Here is a 27,998-nt window from a genome sequence, read left to right on the forward strand (position 1 = left end):
AGATCAAAAATGGTAGAAACGGGGAGGAAGGCTTCTAGCTCTATATGTTAGTCAGTTTTGGAGTATTTTTGTTATTGTTTGTTTGTTTGTCTGTTTAAACACAAAATCCTTAGCAAGTCCCACTCACTGCCTAGTAGCTAAAAGTGAACACTGTGCAACACCCAGGTCCCTGGTGGTACTTCAACTGAACTGACTCCCAGCATCCAGGCCTCAGCCCAGTCCCCCAGTTTCTGCCCTACATTCAATGAAAGCTCCCAGGCTAACAATAGAATGGTAGCCTACATTTGAGGGTTCCACACTGGAACTCTGCCCCCTTTTTCCTTAAATTTCTACCTCTAAACCTGTAGTAAACCTCTTCCGGTGGTTCATGTATTATCCTTTGAATTCAAGACAAGAACATGGAGAAACCGACTCAATGGAAGGTTTGTGTGACCAGGAACTTTTGGCATGATAACTAAAGTCCCCATTCAGCTAGGAAGCCTCTGTGCCACTCAGATTCTATTTTGACCCCCTTTACTTTTGTCAGTGTGAACAATCCCTGGATAGGACAACAATGAAAGATTAAGGGAACTTGAAAACAAAGGATCAACTGAAGAATGTGCCCTAACTAGTATATTTGAGTCTCAAATAACATAGGCTTCTGCACCTATTCTGACTCTGTGGTTTTCTCATTCTCACACAGTCTCCTTACCGGGATGATGCTGTCTGTCACACAGCCATATTCTAAAGGAGGATAGTTCACAAATGAGGAGTTGGAAAGCAAACTAAAGATTGGGAGAGGAATCATGGATCAGAAGTGGTCATCCTATTCTTTGGAACTAGAGTTACAGATAGCTTTGAGCTGCCATGTGTGCTGGGAAGTGAACCCCAAACCCCGGTCCTCTAAAACAGAAGCCAGTGCTTTGAACTACTCTGAACTATCTCTCCAGCCCCAAGAACTCCAAGTTTGTGAACACCCCTAGGAACTACAATGTACAAATCCACCACAATATAACCAATGTGGTATTTCACTTTCACTTGTATAGAGTTGGGAAATGGGTCTCAAAGGCATGCACTTGTTTTCTGTGGAGAAATATAGAATGAATCCCATTGAATTGACTACAAATTGTAACAAATGTTTTAATAATGAAAGGTTTAAAAACAATAGTGCTTCTAGACATAGCTATTTTTTAAAGAAGTCCTGACTAATGAGACATATGTCAAGAAAAATTACTGTAATGGTGAATGCTGATTCAGGAGCTTATTTTTATTAAGTAGTTTATAGTGAAGGCTGTGACTATTTTTTCTATTTATAGTGGCATCTCTGGTTAATTACCTTGTAATGTATTGTGACATTAATGCACTAGTAAACTACTGGAATTTATACCCCTATTCAGTAATAAAAAATCTGTAAATTGAAGAATGCACATAAAGTCATTGCAGGCATAAATTGTGTGACCAAAAGTCATGTATGGCCACATTGAACAAAAAGAACAAAAACTCTCATATTTACTCATTAGTGGGTAAGTGCCACTGAATATAAATTAGACAGCCACTTTACAACCACAGAAAGTACAACATTTTAGTCAGGAGTGTTTTATAGGTTGTTACACTCTTTCCCTTAGGGATCCTAAGAACATACTGAAAAAAATTCACCTGCACAGGATCAAAGAAATATCAAAAAAAAAAAAAAAAAAAAAAAAAAAAAAAGAAAAGAAATACCATTAGATATATTTTTATAAAGAAAAGAATGAGAGTGTCTGGGATGTATGGTTTAGACCCATGGACCAAAACACAACTGAGTCATCTTAAGTCAGAATGGAGAGAGACTTGATGATGTAAAGCAGTTATCACTGCATATGTATGTTTCCAATATGTGTACATAAACAAGGAAAAGGTTAAAACCACAGGGTGTTCTTTTTGAACAATCTAATTTGTTTTATATATGTGGATATGAGTATGTCTGTGTGATTGTATGGTGGGTGTATTTGTGGTTGTGCCAAACAAGAACAAGGTGTGTCGGGTCCCCTGGACAGCAGACCTTTGTGAGCCATCTAACAGGAGTGCTGGGAACTGAAATCTGGTCCTGTAGAACCATGATCTCCATGAGATTAATCCACGAGCTCCAGTCGCAGCATCCACCAGTTGTAAAGTCCAAACATACCAACAATTAATTCATCTTTTCAAACATACAAAGCATAGTGCATAGTTACTATTTAAACATAAACGAACAAGTAACACAAACTAGTTTCACTTAAGCTAAAATAAAACAGCAAAGATTCCGAGGCATCTACCCCATTATTAAATTACTTCATATTTGATAAAGAAAAGCTTCCTAGGCTAATATTACAAGTTACATTGGCATTTTAAAAATAATTTTATCTACACTATTAGATTGGTAAACATCAGAAAATTAATTATGATTTTATTAGAAGGATATAATAAATTCCATAAATGCAAAAACAAAATAATATTTTAAAAAATAGGCAGTTCCTGAATCACTGTCCTGTATGGTTAGAGGGAGAGACAGATGCATCCAGGGCAAGAAAGAGAAGAGAGGGAACAATCTGGGGCAGAGTAACAAAGTATCAAGAGATAGATTTTCATGCCAGATGTAGCAGCTTACCTTTGACTCTAGCACTCCAGGCAGAGAGAGGTGGAGCTCTGTGAATATGAGCTCAGCCTATTCTACAAAGTGTTCTAGGACAGCTAGAGCTGTTACAGAGAGAGAAACCCTGTCTTGAAAAACCACTATGTATGTGTGTGTGTGTATATATATATATATATATATATATATATATATATATATATACACATATATATATACACACACATATATATATATAGTTTCCTGTTTCCAATGTGCACAGAACTACAATAGAACATAGGAAAAAGAAAAGCCAATTAAATAGCCAGTCATAGTTTTCTATAGCTCAAAATAAATTGTCACTAAATCTCATAAAAAATATTGTAACTATAATTCCTCATATTCAAAATTTGCCATCTAGATTCAACTAAAAATCTGTAACATGCAGAGAACTGTTCTCCCTCCTCCTCTCTGTTTCTCCTCTCAACAAACAAATACATATTGATATGGAGAGAGAAACAAGGAGTTTGTGTGTATAATTTGAATGTACATAAAATCAATATCAATACACCGTCTATATAAAAAATAGTCAATGAATGTAACATTGGATAGATGAATGGAAATATTTTGATGCTGGGATGTAATGATACTGTTACTCCCTCTCAGGGTAATTTTTAATATCTGCCTTTGAATAAAGTGTTGGATAGTCTAAAAGTAAATAAGCTTTTTGTACAATATGATTTTGATAATTTCTCAAAACCCTAGCTAAGGAAACTGGCTCTTAACTTTTCTGTATGGCATGTATATATGCTTGTGTGTACAGGTATGTGTGCTGTGCAACTCTGTTGAGACCTGCGGTTGATGTTGGGGGTGTTTCTCAGTCTCTCTCTGTAGTTCGTAGTCTTGGAATTGAACTCAAGCTCCCCGTAAGGCTAGTTTGACTAACCAGGCAGTTCTGAAGATCCCCTGCTTCTGCCTGTCTAGCAATGTAATTACATACACATCCCCATGCCTACCTTGCCTTTATGTGGGTTCTGGTGGGGATCTGACTCATTTTTACAGTGGTGGAACAGGTGCTCTAACTACAGAGTCACCTCTACAGCCCCTGAATGTTTTCTTTCCTTAGTTTAATAAACAAAAGTTGTTTTACACGAGGAGGTGACTACCAAGGCAAAAATGAAGTGTCTGTTGGTCAGTTCATGTTGAAGAACATCTGAGCATGAGAAGCCACGTAGAAAGTCATTCTGTGAGGGCAATTCCCCTCCATTTCCATTGATGCCATCTTTATTTGAGCCTTGTTTAGCAGCCATCTTGAAGAGAATTCATGAGTGTAGCTACTCTGACTTTAAAGTTGTTTTTTAAAGTTATATAAAAATAAATATGAAAATAAAATTGTGGGTGATCATTCATTCTTTACTAGTTCAAATCAAAGAGACACCATTAGAAATCCAGGTTTTAACAATGGCTACCTACCTTCCTGTGAATTTCTCAAGGTCCAGTCAGGTGCTTAACATGTATTGTTTCATTCTAATAATCCTGTCAGACTAGCCTAGTACTGTTTTTGTGGTACAGATGGCAAATCAGCCTTGTTCCAGGGCTTGCTCTCTTCTCATACACCATTGCAATAAACTCACATAGTGCTAACAGCCACATATTATACAGTATCCACCAAATGGCAGAATCTTCTCCATGCCCTCACAAACACTTTAAATTCCCCCTTTGGAGCTGTGAGGCAGTTGTAGATATTCAAATAGAAAGGGCCTAAAACATCCAGATCAGACATTTTCATAGTCATTCTAAATTTAGCTTATTTTTATATGGCTTTACAAATTTCTCAAACTCCTCTTCTTCATGTATCCAGGTTTCTCTGAACTGTGGCTCTTTCATGACAAGATGTAACTGACTTCTGCTTTCTGAAGTCTGAGGATGGCTATGTGTCTCATTATGACAAATGAGACATTAGCAAACCTGACTTAAGCAGAAGTTTAAGCTGACCCTCAAGCTAGACTCTTCTGTTGTGACAGGAAAGATGAAGGACCAGATTGAAGAGCACAGAAGAGGCATTAGGTCACTGCCTAATTGACAACAAGACATTTGTTAAAAATGTATGACCCATGCCTTCACAAAACCATCTACATTGCTGACTATTAAGCATGTAGCCACTTCAGCACAAAGCCGATTCAACTAACTCTCAGAGCAACAGTATGTTTGCTGTTTAGATTTACTAAGTTTTGTAATACATTCTTTATCCACTCCAGCCATGCCTTTTTGTTTTTGTTTTTTGAAGACACAGTTTCCATGTGTAGACCTGGTGGTCCTGGAACTAAATTCCTAGACCAGGATGGCCTGGAACTCACAGAGATCTGCCTTCCTCTGCTTCCTCGGTGTTTGGATTAAAGGCATGCAACAACATGCCCAGCCAGTCATTTCTTTAAATATTATTTCTCAAATTATACTGAGGTCACCTCTAAATAATAAAATTATGATAAAGAACTCAACCTGTATAAATAGTCCTTTAGCCTTGATAAGAACAATATTCAAATAATTAACATGTATAAATCAATGTATCAATTCACATTCATTCCTATTCTTCATGAGGGATTCTGCTATTATCTGAAGGCACCTCAATCACATTGTGTTGCTATATCAAAATACTTGACACTGGGTATTATTTACGATGTATTAAAACTTGACTGAGGATTCAGAAAAGTAAAGTCAGCCTTAAGCTATAGAGATCAAGCAATGGTTATAAACACTTTTAATGCCAGCATTCAGAAGCTAGGAGGTGGTAGTACATACGTTTAATCCCAGGACTTAGAAAGAACTAAGAGGTAGACCATCTCTGTGAGTCCATGGCCACCCAGATCTGCACAAGAGTGAATCAGTTTTAAAAAGCTCATAGCCTTAATCCCAACATTAGGGAAGTATATAAGACAGGAGCAACGTGTCAGTATAAGACAGTCATTCTCAGACACAATGAGAAAAGCCGTTTCGTGTGAGGATCAATCCTTTCAGTCTGAGCTAGAGGTGAGAGCTAGTGGCTGGCTGCTTTGCTTTTGTGATTTTCAGTATGAAGCTTGGACCCCAATATCAGTCTCTGGGTCATTTATTTATTCGTGTTGTAACTGGGTAATTAAAAAAATAAATATATTTTCCCATGTTACGGAAGCTCAGAAATCCAAGAGTCTATCAGACTCAGGAGAAGTTTGATCTCTCTAAGATGTTCATGCTCTTACTGCAGGCTAAGAGGACAACCAAACACTCGAGTAATCCCTTCCCTTTTTATCCTAGCATCAACACCTGTGAGGGTAGAGGTCCTACCTTAGAGCTGTTGCACTGAGGATTAAATTTCAACATAAAATCTGGAAAGAATCCAAACACTCAAGCTACATAAGCAGCCAATCAACACAGCAATCTCAGAGGTACTTTTGCCTCATTCCTGTGCCAGTCAGCCAGATACCAGACCTCTGGTACGTTTCAGATCCTCTTATCACTGCTGGCATAATTCCAGTTAAGTGTCCTAACATCTTTCATCTCAACTATAGGAGTTGCCTTTCTTCATCTACCTCTTTCCCTTTCAGCTCACCATCTACCTTGATGCAAGAGAGGCTATCTTTGTCTCCAGAACTGATAACATGGTACACATCCTGTAAGGATTCAGGCCTTATGCTGGCCTGCCCATGTCATTCGGCAGAATGCACTCAGGCAGTACCCTGGTCAGCCCAGGGTTCCATGGTTTCAAAGTCTGCAAGCAGGTGCAAAGGACCCTTCTAAAGTCAGAGCCCCCACTTATGCTCTCTTTGCTCTTTACTGTCTTTTTCCCGGTTCCCCTCTCTCCCCCCTCTCTCCCGCTTCTCTCCCCCTCTCTCCCCCCTGTCTCCCCCTTCTCTCCCCCCTCTCTTCCCCCTCTCTCTCCCCTCTTCTTTTCTGTTCACAGTGTCTCTTTTCTGTTTCCCCCTCGCTCCCCCTTCTAAATAAACTTCTCACTTAAGCTCTGTCTACTTGGCCTGTTATTCCCTGCGCCTTGGTCACACTCTCCTACTATAGAAGCTGCTATGCTCTCCCACGCAGGGCCCTAATCTTGGGACCCCCGCAGAAACACACTACCTTGTCCCCTTCTCCCCCTTTCTCCAACTTTAACCTATATCCTATAACTGTAAAACAATAACACATTCTTCATTTGGAAGGAAACATCTGAAAGGAGCCTTTTCTCAGATCAAAGTACAAACTCTATGGTATAGAATATGGAATCCTTTATAAGCTCTCATATTTCATCATTCTAACCTTCCCTTCCAGCATGCGCTCTTAAAAACCAACAAAAACCTCATTCCTTCTTTGTTGGTTCATTGTGCTTTTCTCCATGGGATTCCCTTATGTACTCTGGAACTTGGTCTCTTGTAAAAGAGAAAAGCATTTTCAGAAGTGTTTACTATATTGCTTTTCACTGTTGGTCATTTCGACAGAAATCACTGGAGTGCTTTCAACTACATACTAAGCTCAGCCTAGTGGCTGGGAAACAGTAATTACAACACTATGCCCTCCAGGAACACAAAGATAAGGGAGGAAAAGCATGCACACTGGCCAACAGCATACAATATCTTAGGGTAAATAAGCAAGGGAACCATGGGGCACTTGGGCAATGATGCCTTTGTGGAAGTCAAGGGAAACTGCAAGACAGGTGGAAAAGGAGAATCCTACATGATGCACAAAAGATAGGCTTCTTCCAGAAGCAACTGCTCAAGCTGAAGACATGCTCAAAATATCACACCTACTGACTTTTGTTAGAAAATCCATCACATACTTAACACCAAAATATTAGCCTGGCATAGTTGCTAGTTGCAAAATTGGAAGGTATGACTGTGGAACATTAGGTTAGAACACTATGAAACATTTTGAAGAGTAGGGAATGGAATTACTTTAAGAACAGAAAAAAAATTGTATTCTATGTTTACATATTAAGCTAACTAATGTTGCCTTTCAATTTTATTGTGTATGTATAAGAAAAATATTTTCAAATGAGTTTTATTGACAAACATGGAAGAATGTTTTAACATGATTTTACAAACTGATAATAATATTGACATTACAAAGACTTTTAAAATTATTCATAAAAGATACTAACTTCCAAGGAAATTTTCTTTCATTATGGCTTTGATTATGACATTGAAAACAAGTATTCAATTATAAAGACATTAGATGATAGAAAAACAAATCTGAGAGCTAACCTGGTGACCTGTCACTCTAAGTAGGAAGTCAAGAAGCCCTCGATTTAAATGCCTCAGGATATCTACTTTTTTGTAACAGTGGATTCATCTTTTTTTTTTTTTTTTGTTTTGAAACAGTGTTTAACACTTGTGTTTATAATAAGATTTTCACACATTACTTTAATTCATTTTTTAAAACAGGTACTGTACTACACATATATATTACAACAACATCCAGTTCCATCAATTACCCTCCCTGAACACTGTTCCTTTTCCCTTAAATCAAGAAAACTCACCTCGGACAGGGGGTCTTTCTAGATCAGAGTCAAGGTGTATTGGTGGAGAGATGTAGGAAACCTGTCCGTGATGCACTGGACCTGTGGACACAAAAGGAAATATTAAGATACCATAGGGATAGGGACCAAGATGTGGCTCAGTGGGGAAAGGAACCTGCTATATGGAATCTTAGGCCAATATTACAGGAGAAATGACTCCTACAAGTAAGCAGTCCTCAACTTCTAACCTTAATACTAGTGGCCTGAGCATTCACAGACACAGACACACAGAGATAGACAACTACTAAATAAACTCACTGTAGCTGTCTTTTATTTTAAATTTTTTTAATATTCTGACATTTTTATACCACACCAAAAATAGCCAGTGTAGTTTATAAAATAATTTTCTTAACCATAAACCAAACCAATTAAATTCATTCTTCTTTCTAACCAAGATGGATTTTTAAATGATTTACTTACTTATTTAGAAGTTGCCCTTCCTGTCTTCCCTGTCTCCCTTCCCTCCCTCCCTCTCACTCTCTCTCTTTCTCTCTGTCTCTCAGACCCAGGCTGCCTTTAAACTTGCAACTAGTCAAGAATGACTTGCTTATATTTCCCATGTGTTGGAACTATAAGTGAGTGTATGTGTGTGTTTAATATTTAGTTTTCCCTTCAGTGAGATTATAGATAATGATGAAGTGGTAATCTAAGTTTTAAGAAAAATTGAAAACTTCAGAAACATAAATATATCCATCCATCTGAATGTTTTAAAGTTATTAAGAGTAAACAGGCTTTTGGTGCTCTGTGTTCAGGCTCCAGGATTGTAGGCAGTGCCAACAGCATTTATTTAACTGTCCATCAGTTTCACACAATTTTCAGACTGGTACTCAATGGACAGGTGGCACTTAAGATGCTCAAACCCTGACAAACATATTTTTCCTTAAGGCATACATTTATAGTTTGAAGAGAAATCTAGTCTATCCTGCTGGTTGTAAGGTGATTGGAAAGTAAAATCCAGGAAAAATTCAAAGCAGCAAAGAGATGGGATTGTTCTGTTCTTGGAACACATTCTATCCCCTCCCACATTTCTTTGTAATATGTGCTATCATATAAAGAAAAAATACTAATGTTGATTTGAAAAATCCAATGAACATTTTTAAAATGTCCATTTATCTGCCTACTCTTGGAAGCATAGTGCAATCACATACCCCATCAAGAAACACAAAGAAGAAGAAAGACTGATGTGAATTTAAAAAAAAAAATTCTAATGCTCGATGCAGCTATCATTTGTGCTGATGATCCAACAAGCAATTAGGATTCTGAAGCAAGAAAGAATCATTACTGAGTCATTGCTTTTTCTGAAGCTGCTTCATACAAAGACAGTTCGGGCAGAAGTGGAGAAGCCACCACTTTCTTTCTACATGGGAATATGTAGTTATATTTTATGCATTTACTATAGCAATTTCCAGGGTTGTTAATCTCTCTTCCTAAACAAGGAAAGTTAATGATACATAGATTATGATAACAGTTAGAGTAACCTTCCCGTTTCAAGTAATATTCGACTTGTAATAAACGCCGCTGATTCCTCTTACGAGGCACATTTCAAATAATTAATATGGCTCCCTGTTGATGAGAGCTGCTGTTGCTCACAGTATTTTCCTCCCCAACAGTAGAGAAAGCAGAACTGAAATAATGTACACAGTTCCTCAGAATGGTAACTAAGAATATTGCAAACCCACTGGCCGTGTTTCAGTAGAGTACTTAAAGCACTATTATAAAAAGAGTAAGATAACCAGTAGTGCAGCCACAAGTCTGTGCTTAATATGCTTTATTATAAAGTTCAGTTTAGCTTAACTAGAGAACTACCTGTTCAGATACACTACACAGTTTACTTTAATAATGTTTTTGTTTTGTAAATTTCTATATCATTAAGGTATAAATCTTTTTAAAAGCCTAATCCTTGTAAATAAAAATATCATTGACTTGATATTTACCCCCAGCAATCTTATTGTATAAAGTAATACTGATTTCATATCTGTTACTGGACCATAAAATTTTTAGCATATTTTACAATTATTTACAATTTTACAATAGCTAACAGGCAGCTACATGTATATAACCATCACCATGAAGACTATGTGCATATTTTAAACCAAAGAAACAAACATGAATAGGTAACTTTGTCAAGCAATTATAAGGCTAGCAGTGTTTGATCTAACATGTTTTAATTTATCATAATATCTTTCCTCAATGAAAGTCTCAGTATAAGAAACCCTCTGAAAACATTTAGAGAGAAACATTGAATTTCTATAACTGTCATTCATATATTCACTTTGAATAAAATAGGCAGCTAATAATTTGATTCTCTTCTGGGCCTATGGGTATAGAGAATACAAGAGATTACACTGAACAAACTATGGGCACCAAGACAAGGACTATTGGAAGCTGGTTTGCCATCATATTCTTTCCCTCTCCTGGGATAAATCTAGTAAACTGCAAAATGAAATGTGTCAGTAAAAGCCATACTGGCTGGAAATGAAAATCACAGGAAGGCGGGAAAGACAATGAAGTTCTGATTTGCTAATTAAGAGTTCTGACTTGGAAAATAGACAGTAGAAATTATGAAGCCTCATTGCTGACTCTTTTGTTAGTATTAATCATATAATTTGAAATAATTTTGACTGCTTTTAGATCCATGTCTGTCATGTATTTACCTCCAAAAAGATACATAAAAATATAATGCATTTCTTAGTGTGTGGCTAACTAATACTATTCACCAGAAAATGGTGAGAACAATTTGCAGTTGAAAATGTCACAACAGATTCTACAAAGCCCTCTCCTTTTCATTGAGAATTATTTGAAGGTGACTGAAGAGATGGCACGATGTTGAAAAGGACTGACTGCTTTTCCAGAGTATCAGGGTTTGATTCTCAGCACCCCACAGTGGTTAAGAATGGGTGGTAATTCCAGTTCCAGAGTATCTGAGATCCTCTAGTCACTGCACACACGTAGCACACAGGCACACATGAAATCAAAGCACCCATACACACACTTTCAAAAAAAAAAAACTCTAAGAGGAATTATTGTAAAAATTAAGATTCAATAATAATTTTAAAATACAGTTAAAATCATTAATATACTTCACAGTAACATCTCTTAGATGTTAAGGGCTGGGGATGCTCCTTGCTGGTAGAGAGCTTATCTGTAGTGCTTAAGGTCCTGAATTCAATTCCCAACATTATCAAGAGAAAACAATATATTCTTTTGTAACCAGAAAAAAAAAACTATATCAGAAAATAACAAACCTTGGTAAATACTCTTTGTTTTAAAAAGATCTGAAGATCCCTCTTACACGAGGACCATATCTGCTCTTTAATCCTATCTGCTAAGGTCTGCTCCTCCATTCTTCACCAGCCTTGTCTTGAAACCTTGCCTTATACACCCAAATGTGCGACATCTACAACTATTGCTGCTTCTACTTTCCAAACTAAAAATAAGTTATCTGTCCATATTTTCCTGAATTTTAGTTTGTGTTTCCCCCGAATTTTGAAGAGAAATATAACCATTGAAATTCTGATTTCAGTTATGTTGAGTTAGAGAAGAAACAATAAAATTATTTGATTCTCTATTATTTGGAAGGTTCCCATTTATTATTATTATTATTATTATTATTATTATTATTATTATTATTATTTTAGCTTTAGATTTTTAAAGACTGAATTGCATGTAGCCTGGACCAGCTGAAATGTGAGCATGCTAAATGGTTCAGGATGAGCTTAAACACTAAATTCTCTTCTTCAAAGCTAGGATACAAGGAATAAGCCCTTCTTTAATTAAATTATATCTTATTATATAGAATTAAATGGCTATATCTGAAACATTTCATTAAGCATATTTTGAAGTATTCTACTTCCATTCTAAGTCAAAGTTTGACATTTTCTTGACAACTTTGTCCTTTTTTATTTTTTGGAAGGGATCTAAAGGACTTTATTTTCTTGGTCCATGGAGTGGTAAGTATATACATTGATACATTGTTTATTAGTGTTTGCTGATGAATAGTTATTGCCTCTGACTATGCCATTTTTTGAGCTAGGCAGATGTACTGAAAACATTATAATGATTTTTCTGTTGTGTCTAGATTGTTCAATTTCATCTATATGTTCACATTTTTATAATTTTGTCCTGCAGAGTTAAAAATGTTAAGATTGATTATAAAGGTTACACAATTTAGAGGGCAGTGTTCTCTAATGTCTTTAATGTTATTTTTCCTTCCCCATGACCATCTCTCAGAACTCACTGAAATAAATGGTGAATACACAGTTCCTTCTTTCTATGAGAAGTGTGTGGCTACAGATGGGGCTGCTGTCATGCTGGTGAAGGTGGAAGGGTTAGGTAGTCTGAATCAGTGGTGGGAATGACCAACAAGGTTTGTTTGACATTGTATTGTGGATGCCAAGCTAAATGTTTCTCAACTTGGTTACTGGAGAGGAGGGGAGGGAGCTAGAGAGAGAAGGGTGCTACGGAGGGAAGGAGGAAGGGAGAGAAGGAGGGAGAGAAGGAGGGAGGGAGGAAGGGAGGCAAAGAGGTGTGTATTGGTAGATACTACTCTGCCTGGGCAGTAGGGTGCCCAAAGAGCTATCAGAATATGAAAGCATTCAGTCTCATAAGATAATGTCTGCCTGCACATTATCAGAAAGCCCTTAAACAGAGAAGGTAAGAAGTCTAGGACATAAATACCCAATAGTCAGGCTTTTGGTATGCCATGAGTCTTACAACATAAATTCCAGCATAATACTGAAGAAATGACACATTGAGAAAAGCAAGGAGGAGGCTGCAGAATATGCTAAAGTTTTGGCCTAGAGAATGATGACTGTAAACCAAAGACACCTGAGAATCACACATGTGGAAAACTCTGTCCATCTCCTGTCTATCTAAAAGCAAACTATGCATTTCCGTTTAAGGCACCAATGAAGGAAATAGGCATTGTTCACAGAATGTAGAAGTATCTATTAAGATGAGTATGTATATCAGAAATCACTAAAATACTCAAATGTTCAGCTAATCCTCCCATGTATTTCCTAGTCTGTTGCCCAGAGCAAATCATGTCTCGAAGCTCAAATTCTCTGCCTTTGTTAGAAGGACATAGAAGTCTTCAAATATAACTGCTATCTTACAAATATTTAGATATTAGTAAAAATATTGTGTTTTCTACCATTAATCTATGTTTCATTAGGTGACAAACTAAAACAACCTAAGTTTAAAAATGGAGGGAAAGTTTTTCTTCCTGGCAAAGAAGATTGACAGGAACAAAATTAGAGATCAGTTTCCAAGTTCATTTGCACTCAAATATACTTCAGGTCTAATGAAACATTAGAATGTGTGTGTGGGGGGGGGTGGGTGTTTATGTATGAAATGTTATGGTTTAATTCAAGTACTATAAAGTTTATTCAAGGCATACAATTCAATGCTTTTAGTAGGCTATAGCAACAAAATTGCGCAAATTATCCCAGTAATTAATTGTACAATTTCCTCACTACAAGAAAGAAGCTCTGGTTTCATTAGCTTTCCCTCCTCATTTCTTCTCAATATATTTATGCTCTAAGCAATCACTCAACTAACTTCTTTCTCTGTAGATTTGCTTATTTTATACTTTTTTATAAATGAAATTGCATCTACATTTTATCAGCTTTTGTCACTTAGTATAAATATTCAAAACTCATTTATGTTGTAGCATAAATCATTACTCCATTCCTTTTTTTCAAATAACTTTTCATCCCATATTTTCTATTATGTAATTATCAGTTGATCATTTTCCTAGTCTGACTATCATGAAACATAATGTTTGGAACTTGTACATTGATCTTTTTGTGTGCATTCTTCTTGTGCAGTTACCTGGCAGGTGGGTTACTGTATCTCACAGTAATTCCTACCATACTTGCATATTTCTGAGGAACTGCTAGACTGAATTAAAGACATCTCATTTAGCTTTCCACAGCAAGGAGGTATCTGTAACACTATGGACATTTCTCAGTTTCGTTTCCTCTTAACACAACAGAACAGTAACTTCAGGGTTGGCCAGATTTTGAAATAATTCTATTGACAATGAAAATAAGCAGTCTCTCCAAGTCAGTATCAAAAAAAAAAAAAAAAAAAAAAAAAAAAAAACCACAGGAAAGATAAACCCAGAGTTGTGTAGTTCATCCACACTGACAGGATATAAGGAACTCTTGCAAACAGCACATTTAAAAAAAAAACGAAAAAGAAGAATAAGTCTATTCTGTGTTGGATATGACTAATCTACAAAACCTTTCAGTGTGGTCAGAGCCCACAGCTGTAGCAAAACCCTCAGGCTATTGTGGATTCTGAGAAAGTACTGTTTTTCTCTTTTCAACTTTCATTTAATTACTACTCATTGAAGAACCCTAAGCAATTTCTACTAGCTTGATATATAGAAAGGATTTGACTAACTTTCAGTAAGGTAAAAAGACCTCTCTCTCTCTCTCTCTCTCTCTCTCTCTCTCTCTGTCTGTCTGTCTCTCTGTGTGTGTGTCTGTGTGTCTGTGTGTGAGTCTGTCTGTCTGTCTGTTTCTCTACCTCACTTGCACATCTGAGTGAGGAAAGACATTCACAGAACAGTACAATTTGGAAAGAGAAAGATATTTAACACTTATAGCCCAAACCCCCATGTTAGTATGAAGGGACTGACAGCTTGATAATTTGAAGAATTTTTCAAATGGCAAGTCCAAGGGGCTGCCATTGGGGTGATGTAAGAGAGAGTGAAAAAGATGCAGCAGTATCCCCATTCTGCTACCCAGGAACTGGGTCTAGAAAGTCAATGTTTTCTAGGTGTGTGGGCAAGACTTTTCAGAAGTGTTGAGATACAAGAGGTCAAGAACTATTTGTTTATAAAAATATGTATTTGTTTGCTTCACCTAGAGGCAGATACATATAATAAGATCGTACTTCTGGTCATAGGTGTCCTATGCTAGTATGCAGACTCGGCTGCTCCCTAATCAAGTAAGTCAAACAAAAGAGGAACCAGGACCCCGATATCCTCATTTGTATGATAGGTTTGTAAGAGCACTGACCTCAGAGGTTATTCTGAACATTAAATGAATCTGTAAATACGGAATAATTAGAACACTGTTTGGTACAAAGTTAAGTATTTAGCAATGTTTAGCTATTTTAATTACAGATTCATTCTTTCATTAATAATTCATTAGCCACAGCCACAGGTACCTTTTAAATCATTTTGCATTTATCACACAATAAAGTAAGTGCTAATTCATATCCTTAAGTAGATGGGGAAAATGTAAGCAATAAACATAATTACAGAAACTATATTATGGGTTCTAGAGGCTAAGGGTAACAAGAAAAGCTTAGAATAGGGGGCAGGGAGTTCAAGTGAGAGAGATAGGCATCAACTTTTCACAGCATGCTAACTGAGGACCTAATTTAGTTGTCCTGACAACATTTGAAGCACTGGGGAAATGACTTTGATGAAAAATCAGAAAAGATAAAAGGGAGGTGAGAAAGATGGCTCAGCATGTAAACACTCCTGCCTAGGAAGCTACCATCTACACCTGCATCCAGATAAAGGTGGAAAGAGAACCCCATAAAGCTGTCCTCTGACCTCCACATGTTTACAGCCCAGAATATGTATATTTAAAAAGATTTTAAAAATTAAAGATTCAATTTTCACTTAATTCAATTTCATTTAACTAATCAACTTTTATGTTGGAAACGAAACCCAGAGACTTGGATGTGAACTTGAATGTACAGAGATATAAGCCCATGGCATTTGGCCCTTTGCTTTTGAGTGTGTTACAAGGCATCCGATTATGGTAGATAGGGAGAGGTAGACAGTGTTCTACCTCCTTACAACCTTGAAGTGAAACAGAGATAAAGGGTGGGGTACCCAGTCTTCTCAAGTTCTCTGAGGGGCTCACAACAACTTAACTTTCTTCCACTACACACCATCTTATCAAGGATCCACCATCTCCCATGAGTCCCTCAGATTGTTGAGTGAGACTTTTGGTGATGTGTCACACTTAAACCTAGTACCAGGTAAGCACTCTGGCACTTAGGTAGCACTTATCGGTAAGATCAGACTTCACTGTGCTTTTAATGATAGAGATTTATGCTAGCAAATATGTTGGCATGAGTTTCCCTTTCCTATGTCACTTCAAAATACACATTATAAAAATAATGCTGTCACTGCTGACCCATGGATAAAAACAGCATACATACAATATGAAAAGAAACAATTTGGAAAACGAATATAACATTCCTCTTAAAGTAAAAACATACTTTAATATCATATAATCTCTACTGTTTTCTCCATTTGCATTCCTTCTCAGGACAGTTTTTCTCAATTTTTCATACAGCATTAAAAACAAGTTTCATAATTTATTGTCCTCCAGATAAATTTTATGATAATTTGTTACTTACTAAAAATTTTAATTTTTCAATTTATTATTTTCCCCCAGAGATATATTTTCCTCTTTAAGAAAAATGAAATATGGAGTATTTTTGTTCCTGGGGTCCTTGATTTTATTATTTTGCTTTCATAAATTTTAGCATTAGTGTAAGTCATATTTTTTTATTCTTCTTCAATAAAGAATTCGTGTGAGAACAAAATATCCTAAAAAAAGAATATTTAAATAATGGCTCATGTAATTTTTCTTCAGTTTATGTTTTCAAACAACTCTGAAAGCCAATCAACATTCTTATTAAAAAGTTTGATTCCTGTTGAAAATAATCTTCACACCAGATTGAAAAACTACCAAAGTTCAATCAATGAGTTCTCACTTCTTGCCCAGCATTAGAGCTCTAAGTACATCATTAAAATCAACTTGCAGGTAACAAGGTTAGAAGCCATCTAAAGCAACTAGTAGAAGAGATCTTAACGATGCCAACTTGACATCTTCTGATTCTGATTTCTTTACTCTCTTCAACTCATTTTAAAGACTTCTTTAATATTTGTAGTTAGATGTAAGAGGGTGTGCCTACATGTGTGCCACATGTAGGCTAATGACTGCACAGTCCAGATGGCTTCAGATGTCCTGGAACTAGCATTACAAGCAGTTCTGTGGTTTATGATATGGGTGTTTGAAACCCATGTCCCCTGCAATAGCAGAAAGTGCTCTTGAAGGCCATGGCATCTTTTCAGCCTCTCTCTGTGAGTTTAGCATATGTGAGGGAACAGAGAAACAGCTACATGCTTGGCTTATGCAGAGCATATATCACCATTGCAGTACAAAGGTCAGTGATAGATTTCTCTCTGAGCACAGAGAGGGCAGGTGTTATCTAAAGCAAAGGAAACATGTGAGTGACTCCAAATTTTACTATGCATCCAGTACCATACTTCAATATGAGCAAGACCAATCAACTCTCAACTGAAAATCTGTGTCAAGATGAAGCAATTCCAGGGAAACACGAAGGGCACACAGTTAAAGTACAACAGAGAAAGATCAAACTCAGAAGACTGAAGGGAAGAACAGAAGGGACAGAAGAGCTCTAGGCCCAGGGCAATGGTAGTTTAGAGGGAGTTTGTAATGATGTATGTAGGCAGAAGGCAAGGAGAAAGTGAAAATCATAGGATTATGCAGGGAAATAAAAGCATGTGAGCTCAAGTGGGCCAGTTACAAGTAGATGATTGTCAAATAGTAAATCATTCATAAATTCATTGAAAAACCAGCCAACAAAGAATGCCTGAGATCCAGCTTCAAGAATGGTCAACTAAAGACCTTCAATGATTAATCTCCTGTGGTGGTTTAAGAATGGGCCATATAGGTTCATATATCTGAGTGGTTAATCTTTAGGGAGTGACACTACTTAAGAATGATTAGGAGGTATGGCCTTGTTGGAGATGTGTGTCTCTAGGGGTGAGCTTTGAGGTTTCAAAAGCCCAAGGCAGGTTCACTGTCCCTCTCTGCTCCTGATGCCCAGAGATTCAGATCCAAATGAAGAACTCTCAGCTTCTCCTCCAGCACCATGTCCATCTGTGGTCTGCCACCGTCCCCACCATGATAATAAAATTAACCCCTAAATCTGTAAGACACCCCATTGAAATGCTGCCCATTATAAGAGATGCTGTGGTCATGGTGTCTCTTTCCATCAATCCTAAGACATCTCTTTTAGGCAGCATCTTCCCTACCATGGAATATTTTGAAACAAATTATAGACACCATAGAGATTTCATCTGTGTTATTATTTGCATCTTTCTCTATACTACACAGGGTTTCTTCTTAATTTCCTACAATGGTAAGCTTATGCCTACATTTTAAAAAGACACATTAAAAACAAACTTAATGTGGAATTGTCAGCAAAATAAAATGTGTAAATCAGCAAGACACATAAATAAGCCTTCTAGTATAAACAATACCCCATTGCCCCAATGTTGAAACCATGGAAAAGAGTACTTTGTAGTTTTTGATGAATTTTGGTGCTCACAAATACAGAGGGGAATATATATTCTAAAACTATAGAAATATTTTGTTTTTCTTTATTTTTCTCCTAAATTATATTTTTATTTTTAAGACAGAAAATATTTACATATAGGCTAGGAAACTTATTGTTTAACCAAATTTGTCTGGGATGTTGCAATATAGGTAAATAAAATTTGGTATAAGGATAAAGTTTAAAGCCAACTGTTCTCTTTAAAATAAAACTCAGGTCACATATTTACTATGAGAAAGAAATTAATAGAAAATATGAAGATGATTAGTGTCTAGTATGCAGTGGTCTCTACTAAACTTTTAACATATGCTTTCTTATAGGTTTATTTCCTGTTGTCTTAGTTCATTTATGAAGTTTTACAGAGTATATCAGCCTATTACAGGGTATATCAACAATAAAGCAAATAAAAGAATATTAAGCAATATTTTGAGTTATTTTGAATATCTATTTCTAATAAGGACAAAATTGAGACTAGAAACTTTGTGTACTGGACTATTTCTCTTTATATTTTACACTATCAGATACAGGCAAAACTGGCTGCTAATTCAAATTTTGTTATTTTCTTTTCTCATTAATAACCAGACATTTAATTTTAAAGATAGCAGTCATTTTGCTTATGGCTATGATAATTAAGTGCACTTTATATTATTGATTTTTATTCAGGAATGAGTTATTCTCACACTGTAAGTTATCTGTGTAAATTATCTAATGTGATTTTTATACCAATTTCATTCCAGGATTTCAGAAAATAATGGTGAAAAGGAAAAAAAAAAAGGATCATGAATGAGCTATCATTATTTTTCCATTATCCTCTTATTCATTTGGATGCTTAATGCAAGCTACTATCTGCTTGATAGCAGTACATGTAATCATTACAGAAATCCTAATTCTTGAATCTCATAATTCAGAGTGTATAAGATTACGGATTTCAGCTGATAAATTTATTTTCTAGAATAACAAAAGACAGTAGATGCATATGAGTCACAGTAAGGATTCTATAAATATTCACCCTTACTTTGTGTGCAAAACAGTGAGTGACAAATGATGAGAAAATCCCAGGTAGGTGGCTGAGCAAAGAGTTTTATGTTGTGGCTGGGTCAAAGTCTGCTTGTCATGCACTTCCAATTTTCTTATAATAGTTAGAAATTCAATTCGTTCCGGTGTGGAGTACATTTTAAATCTACTTTATATTTTGAATGTATATTACTGCATCTATACCATGGTGAAAACGTGGAGGTCAGAGTCTAACTTACGGGAGGCAGGTCTCTCCATTCACCATGTGGGATCTAGGGGGATCATATTCAGGTCATCTGGCTTGGCAGCAAGAACTTTCATTTGATGAGCCATCTTACTGACCCTCATTCCATTAGTGAATCAAATTTTCCTGCTAGGGATAAAAACCAGGACTTGCATGCTATGCAGTTACACCAATGCTGATGCCCATCCCAAGGTTCATGTATGAGAAATATAAGAGTGAAGAATCTTGGTTGTATTTTATTACAAATATAATGTAAAACACATAGCTTTTAGATTTATTGAACCCAAAATTTTGTTTATACTTCAGTTCACTTGTCAAGACTTAACTCTTATCAATATGCCAATATGCAGCTTAGCTACCAAATTTCAAGAAGACAGAAAAAGCAAAATGGGTTTTATATTTACATTCTGTTATGAAAGTTTATATAAGATTGACAATGCTATTAATGTGTTTTTCAAAAAGATTTTGTCAAATGAAATATGGTAATAGAAAATTAGTGAGTATATTTACACCTATTTACATATAAATATATATGTCTCTTAGCAACAAATTTTCACAAGTCATTTTAAGATTTCTCTATTCAGCTATGTTCATAGCAGCATTATTTGTAATAGCAAGAACCTGGAATCAACCTAGATGCCTCTCAACTGAAGAATGGATATTGAAGATGTGGCACATTTATACAATCAAATACTACTCAGCAGAAAAAAAGGAATGGAATCTTGAAATTCACAGGCAAATGGATAGAACTAAAAGAAACCATGCTGAATGAGGTAACCCAGTCACAAAAAGAGGAACATAGTATGTACTCACTCATATATGGATTTTAGCATAGAACAAAGGCTCACCAGCCTATAATTCACACCGCCAGAGAAACTAGGATACAAGGAGGAACCTAAGAGATTCATACAAGGTCCTTCATATAAAGGGAAAGGAGCAAGATCTCCTGAGCATATTGGGAGTGGGGGGGCAGTAAATGGATAGGAAATAAGGACAAAGAGAAAAGAAGGAGAGGAGAACATGTGGGACAAGGAAAATTGAGTCGGGGGATGAATAGAGGGGAGCAGAGAGAGAGAGAGAGAGAGAGAGAGAGAGAGAGAGAGAGAGAGAGAGAGAGACCATAATAGAGGGAGCCATTATAGGTTTGAAGAGAAAACTCACTCTAGAGAAATGTCCAGAGACCTACAAGGATGACTCCAACTAACAATCTGAGTAACAGTTGAAAGGGTACCTTAAATGCCCTTCCATGATAATGGAATTGATAACTAACTTATAAGCCATCATAGAGCCCTCATCTAGTAGCTGATGGAAACAGAATCAGACATCCACAGATAAAGACTGAACCAAACTCCTGGAAACCAGTTTCAGAGAGGAAGCAGTGATAAGGGGTCAAGAGCAGGCTATAGAAACCCACAGAGACAGCTGACCTGAACAATGGGCTGTTCATGGACTCCCAGACTGATAGCTGGGAAACCAGCATTAGACAGACAAAGGGACCTCTAACAGAGGAACCAGGATGTATCCCTGGTGAATGAAAAGACTTTGGGAGCACATTCCCCATGGAGGGATACTCCCTTAACCTAGAGGCAGGAGGGAGGGCCTAGACTCTATTCCAAATGACTTGACAGATTTTGATGATCCCTCCTGGAAGGCATCACCCTCCCTGTGGAGGGGCAATGAGATGGGGGGAGGGGGAGGGTCATGATATATATTTCTGTCCTCACCCAAGAGCTGAGAGCTGATACCAGGACCTTGAGGTTGCTAGGAAAGTGCTATATCCCTATCTTAAATGGCCATTATTGTAATGTTGCTGCAATGTAAAAAGTCATAAAATTAAGCTATTCATTGACTTGATTATTCCCTTCACAGGAAGAGTTAAAATGCCACATCGGTGAAAAATGTACATAATTTTCACATTAGATATGACATTCCATAAAAAAGGCCTGAAAGCCTATGTTAGAATTCATTTACTGTCTTCCACTTATAACTCACTAGAGTATCTTAAACGCTGGAAAATCTCAATGTATTTATGTATAAGTGTACACATATTGAGTCTGTGCATTATTCACAAGAGCCTGTTCATGGTGCTCTTAGGATTCTTTTCTTTACCAAGTGAAATACAGAGCGATTTGATAAACACAGATTTTCCTAAAAGACTAGAAGTGTTAAGGAGGTTGAAATTCTGTCATTGTAAGAAAAACTGGCATAAACTGTCACTGTACTTTTGTAATTCATCTCTATTTAATGGAACTGAAAATAATTAATGACACATACACACCAAAAAAAAAAAAAAAATGGAACTATGTGTTTGGACCAAAGGGATGTGGTACTTGAAAGTGATATTTGCATCACTTCAAAGAAAACTACTCACTTTCTGAGTCACAGAAACTAAGAAGCATGGAGAAAAGCAGAGCTCAGAGATCCAGCACTGAGCTTTCTCCCTGTACCCCATTGCCAGGGAGCTGGACTCCTGTTCTTTTCTAGAGACTGTGCTAGAGTAATTCAAAAACACCGGACAGTAAGTTGTATTCTCAGTTCTGCTGAGTAGAAAACATCTCTAAAATATTAGCTCAAAATTTGAATAAGGTATCATATGAAAGGCACCCCCAAAAAGGGTTTTTAAATATCCTTTCTCCTCCTACTCACAAACTCATAGAAGTGCCTTCTCCCGACGAAAATAAAATGACAAGTAGCTGGCTAGATTTAGCTAGGCAGATTTTATCATTGAAGAATAATAAACAGGTCTGAAATCAGAAACTACTCATCACGGTTTACCCTCTTGTAGTGTTCATCAAGCCACAAATACTGAGCTTGCAGTACTTGGAGAAGGCAAATCTGTAGAAATGGACCAACAACGTTAGATACTAGAGTAATGTTAAGTAAATGCATAACAACTCAATTCAGGGAATAATATATTCTGCCATGGGTACAGTGTTCAAAACACTTAAAGTTAAAGAAAGGAAGAAACAGAAATTCATTTTGTGGATTGTTTTGACAAGACTACATATACATGTACATATATTGGATTTAAAAAAGAGACACAAGGACATGCTTGCTTGTACTATAGTCAGGTCAAAAGCCCACTTTCCCTTTTACCAATCCATTGGATCTGTGAGGATCAGTCAGGGTGACAGACTCTGGAACCTGACAGCATGTTACTTAACTGAGATCAATACATGTTGACAGAGACTTCAATTCAGAAACTCAATGCCAACTCATTGTATTTGGGAACTTACAGAAACATGAACTGAACTGCCCAAGCATAAAACCACATCAGTACAGAGAGAAATAAAAGAATATAAGCATTCTCCTAAGATATTAACAATAATTTTACTATCTTATTCTTTTCAAGATATTTTTAAATATTGCATAGAATGAGATAGCCTGCAGTGAAGTTTTGACAACTCCCTACTGCATGAGAAAAAAAAAAAAGCAATAAGCTGAAAAATGTGAACACTGTACTAACTTTTCATTTCTGACAGTTTATTCTACTTATTTGGGGCAGTCTCAATCCAAGGAATTAGGAAAATTTAGAGCCTAGCCATAGACTCACAGATTAGTAAGTATTACTAGCACAACATGGAGGTACAAGATCTTGATATTACTTACTTCCAACAGTGGAAACCTCAGAGCTTCATCATTTTATGAATATATGTGATATTACAAGTTTTCTTTCTTTGTAGGTACATACATTTGTTTCTAAAATGTTATCCAGTTTTATTATTGTAACTGAAAACATAATTAAATGTATCATGTGGATTTAATTACATCTGCAGCGATTTTTTTTTTTTTTTTTTTGTATTTCATCCCTGTGCTGAGTTCCAAACTTCAAATGTTCTACATTCTAGACAAGCACTCTGCAACCAAGGTATAACACTACCTTTCAAGGTACTTCTTATTAAGACTAAAAGAGAGTGCCTTCATAAGTGTGAGATATCACAGCAAAAGAATAAATGAATAGTCCTTGTTTTCATGTAATAAAAGCAATATTTAATATTTAAAAATTCAGGGTTCAATAGATATCTCAGTTGTTAAGAGTACTTGTAGAAGTTAAGAGGACCTCAGTTCAGATTGCAGCTCCCACATCAGGAAGCACTCACAACTGCCAGTGATTCCAGCTCTATGGAACTAACAATCTCTTCTGAACTCCTGTGGACACCTGCACACAACATAAAATCACACACACACACACACACACACACACACACACACGCGCGCACACACACCCATAATTAAAAATAAAACTAAAATAATGGAAAATCTACACATAAAGGAAATAGTAACTAAGTAACGTACCATGTGATATTCATTAAAATATACATGGGGGTATGGGGGTAGGCAAACATCTAAAGATAATGAGAACCAATAGTTTGGAATTCCAATATTAACCAGAAAGGATGGCTTTGCTGTCTCTCTAAAATCATATTTTCATAGTTTTAAAAAATACAGAAAAGTTATTGATTAATAAAATGTAATTTTAGTACTTGGGCATTTTACTGTCCTGCTTTTTCAGTTCTGAAGAGATACACCCTCAGCTGCTGCCATTAAGAGCACCACCTGCACCTGTTCAATACATTAGCTTTTAAAAGGGCCCTGCCCACCTCACCACCCCCACTCCATCTGCCCCCTGCCTCTCCTCTTTCTCCCAGCTCCTGTTACCCCCTCCCCTTTCCCATTTTTAGGATCCCTTTCCCCTTATTAAAAACAAAAAACAAACAACAACAACAAAAACCCTCATCTTGAACTCTGTTCATGGTGTCTTTCTCCCTCAAGCTCCTTTTTAAAATTACAATGAATTTTATTAATAAAAAGGTTCTAAGAATCATATTTGAGGAAATAAGCAAAGGAGAAATGAGAATATCTCCAAGGACAGATTGTAAAATTTAGAGTGCTGTAAACTTTGCCTTCACTTGTTAATGTTATTCCATTTAAATAACTGGGAGAAGGCAGAGAATTCAGCTTAGAGGTAGAAGCTTGTATAGGCTGCACCAGCTTTACATTCAAACCCTAACACCACTAATTAATCATTTAACAGTTTAAAGGGCATTGCAGCTATATAGCTCATATGAGAACCTCGTATGCAGGGTGCTCTGGGTTTCATGCCCTGCGTCACTCTTTAGCACATCCTAACATTCATCTGACTGGTAAATCCATTTCCCAAATTCAGTCATTCAGGGGTTTACATCACAGATTAGAGGTGTGGCCAGGTTGTTCCTTGAACCTGCTGTGACTCATGGGAGCAGGGACATTCCTATGGTGAAGTATATTCACAACAAAAATTTGGACAGGATACACAGAATTCTGTCTTTAAAAAGTAGCCAATGAGAAACAGAAGAGTTTAGGTCTAGACTGAAACAGCTTAATAGTATAAAATACGTATTTTAATTGAGAAACCAGCTCCAGTCTTTGGAAGCCAAACTATCTTAGAGATTAATTTCCTCAATTTAGTTCTAGCTAATTTGAGTTGCACTTGTCTCACAGTAAAACAAAAGCAATGTAACTCATCGTCTGTGTGCAAACATGTACATGTATGTCTGGGAAGCTGAAGTATTGTTCTCCCCTTATTAAATATACAGGTTGAGAGGAAGGATTCTATTTCAATTCTTCTCTTTGACCACTGCAAGGTTTACTGGCACAGTTTAAATATAACTATTCAGTCATATAATACATATATATGTGTATATATATATATATAGCAACTTATATATATATATATATATAAGTTGCTATACTTCCTTTGAATGAAAATATTGGGGGGAGGTTGCTAATGCAAAAACCCTTTAAAGTTGTTAATTACTGTTTGTGGTGGTTTAAATAAAAAATGCCCCCCACGGATTCTTGTATTTAATCACTTAGTCTCTAGCTGGCAGCAGCACTGTTTGAGAAGTTATGGAGCCATTAGGAGATAAAGGATTGTTGGAAATAGCACAGATCACTGGGGATAGCCTTTGGGTTTATAGCCTGTTACCAATTCCAATTCTCTCCTGCTTACTGTCATCATGTTCTTCCTAACTGCTGACATGATCTCTACACCATGATGAACTCCATACCTCTGAAATCTAGAGAGATTGAACTTACTAAACCATTGAGAAGTACATCCATTTCTAGAAGATTAGTAAATCAAATCATAAGGAATAATGTTATATCTTGATAAGGCATCTTAGTACATTAAGCATCAGTGAAAACCCTTAAATCCAACCAAATCACAAGCAGTATATAGAAGGTACTGATCTATTATTGCATCCTGTCTAGATGGACTGACAATGTCTTTAAGAAATCCAGCAGTATAACTTCCAGTTTTGATTGTGTGTGTGTGTGTGTGTGTGTGTGTGTGTGTGTGTGTGTGTTTAACTTAATTGAACCTGGAAAATTATGCTCAAGTTCTATAAGTAATAAGGAAGTATAGTTTCAATAGAACATTCTTTTATTTCTACATTTTTAGATATACAATGCCTTCATTTTCTTGAGATGAATGGAAATTCTATTTTTAAAACAGTTGAACTTGAAGACAGATCTTTAATTAAAGGTATTCAGTGTTACAATGTATGAAAAACAGTTTTCTTGTTATTGTTTTATAACCACATGCTAATGTATTAAATAGTCTTAGTGTACTAAATGCTGTAGACTCCTAGAAATATATGTTATGAAAAATAAACATAGTAAAATATGTTACTCATAGTTTTCTTATAGTGGTGGTTTTAATAAGATAGTTTTATGGCGTTCCAATGACTGCCTTGACTTCCAAAACTAAACATATTCACTGTATAGATTACCAGAAGGTTTTACCCATAGGTGTAAAGTAGAAAGGCAATATTGGATACTGGCCTATTGAATTACCTGTCACTATACATTTTGGGGGAAGGAAATGAAGACCTATTCAATTATCTTTTCAATCTGATCCACTTTCACAGCTAATTGTGTAAGACAGTACACTTTTCTATGTTAACAGATGGGGTTGATTCCATTAGCATTAACATAGCTAATGATTCTCTGAAGTTAAAGCAAGTCCTGGAGGGGGGTTAGAAACAAATAGATAATAAGAATGATAATTAAATTATTAACATTAATAATAATCTAGCTCCTGATATAGAACTATAGTGCAAAAATTAACCTAGTCATTAACTGAGAATTTATTTACATAATAATAAAATTTTTTGTTTGGATCTGCACTCAAGTATAGACAATCTGGGATGGACAATGCAGGCTTTTCTTCAACAGTCAATGCACTGTTGCGATAGTATTAAAAATGAGGATAATTATAGTGTTGTTATTTGTTAAATATTTAACAATCTGCTAAGTTTTCTTCTAAAGATTTTTTTAACTCACCTTCTCACCCTCAGACAAACTAATGAATAAAATCAAATAGTTTATAATATTGTTCCTATTTTGCCAATAGAAAACAACATTGCAGAACCAATCTTGTTTGGTTTTCCCTTATATTTTGCCTCAACACCATAACAACTTCAGAGAGAATGTGTTTCCGGATTAAATGAAAAGAATTATAACTTTGAATACCCTTTGGTAGCATAATTAAATTTCATTCTTGTCCAAAGTGGAAAAGATATTGTTTAGAAGTTTAACTCACTGTATACAAACTTTGCCTTAAGTATCCACCCATCTTAGACATCAAAGCGCTAACCAAAATTTTAGTTGTTTTAGTCTAAAAGATTTTGGAATATCTTTTTATTTAGAGACCAAGTTTCATGATATTGCTCAGGCTATTGCTGAGCTGCTGGACTCAGGGGATTCTGATTCAGCTACTTGAGTATCTGCAGGTGACTGCAGGCAGGTGCTATTGTTCCCAACTCTAATACTCCTATGTTATAAACTTGCCTTGCTTAAATTCTCAGTAGGCACACACTTTCAAAAAACATGAAAGATGGAAAGGCTCATTAAATTGACTTGAATTGGTCCTATAAGACCTAGCGTTTCTCTGAAATCTTTTAAATTATTTGTTGAAGCATACCAGGTTTCTGTTGTTAAAAAGTCAGGGCAGACCCAGCCTGAGAAAAGAGAAGGCTGTATGCACTGAAATTCAGAAAAGCTATAGGGAACTTAAAACTACCACTGAATCACACTAATTACCACCTTCTTTGCTCTCCTGTAATAGAAGACAAACACACACACACTGCACAGAGATGATTTTTTGTACATCTTTTCTTCCTTCTTTTTATTTCTACTATTAATATTTAATTAACATATAAGGAATGAGTGTATGACATTTTCACAGTTCC

At 36.1% G+C, this 27,998-nt stretch overlaps 1 protein-coding gene across 29 annotated transcripts in view; it reads right to left on the minus strand.

Moving 5' to 3' along the window:
* Adgrl3 (adhesion G protein-coupled receptor L3) overlaps positions 1-27,998 on the minus strand; it is a 734,924-nt gene that overhangs the window by 238,587 nt on the left and 468,339 nt on the right. For all 29 annotated transcript variants that reach the window (XM_051198505.1, XM_051198478.1, XM_051198481.1 and 26 more), the window contains one exon: positions 8,067-8,147. In XM_051198505.1, the coding sequence (XP_051054462.1) occupies positions 8,067-8,147 (81 nt within the window). The remainder of the gene's footprint in view (positions 1-8,066; positions 8,148-27,998) is intronic.

Source organism: Phodopus roborovskii, unplaced genomic scaffold, assembly GCF_943737965.1.
Source record: "Phodopus roborovskii unplaced genomic scaffold, PHOROB, whole genome shotgun sequence".
In the NCBI taxonomy this organism is placed as follows: Eukaryota; Metazoa; Chordata; class Mammalia; order Rodentia; family Cricetidae; genus Phodopus; species Phodopus roborovskii.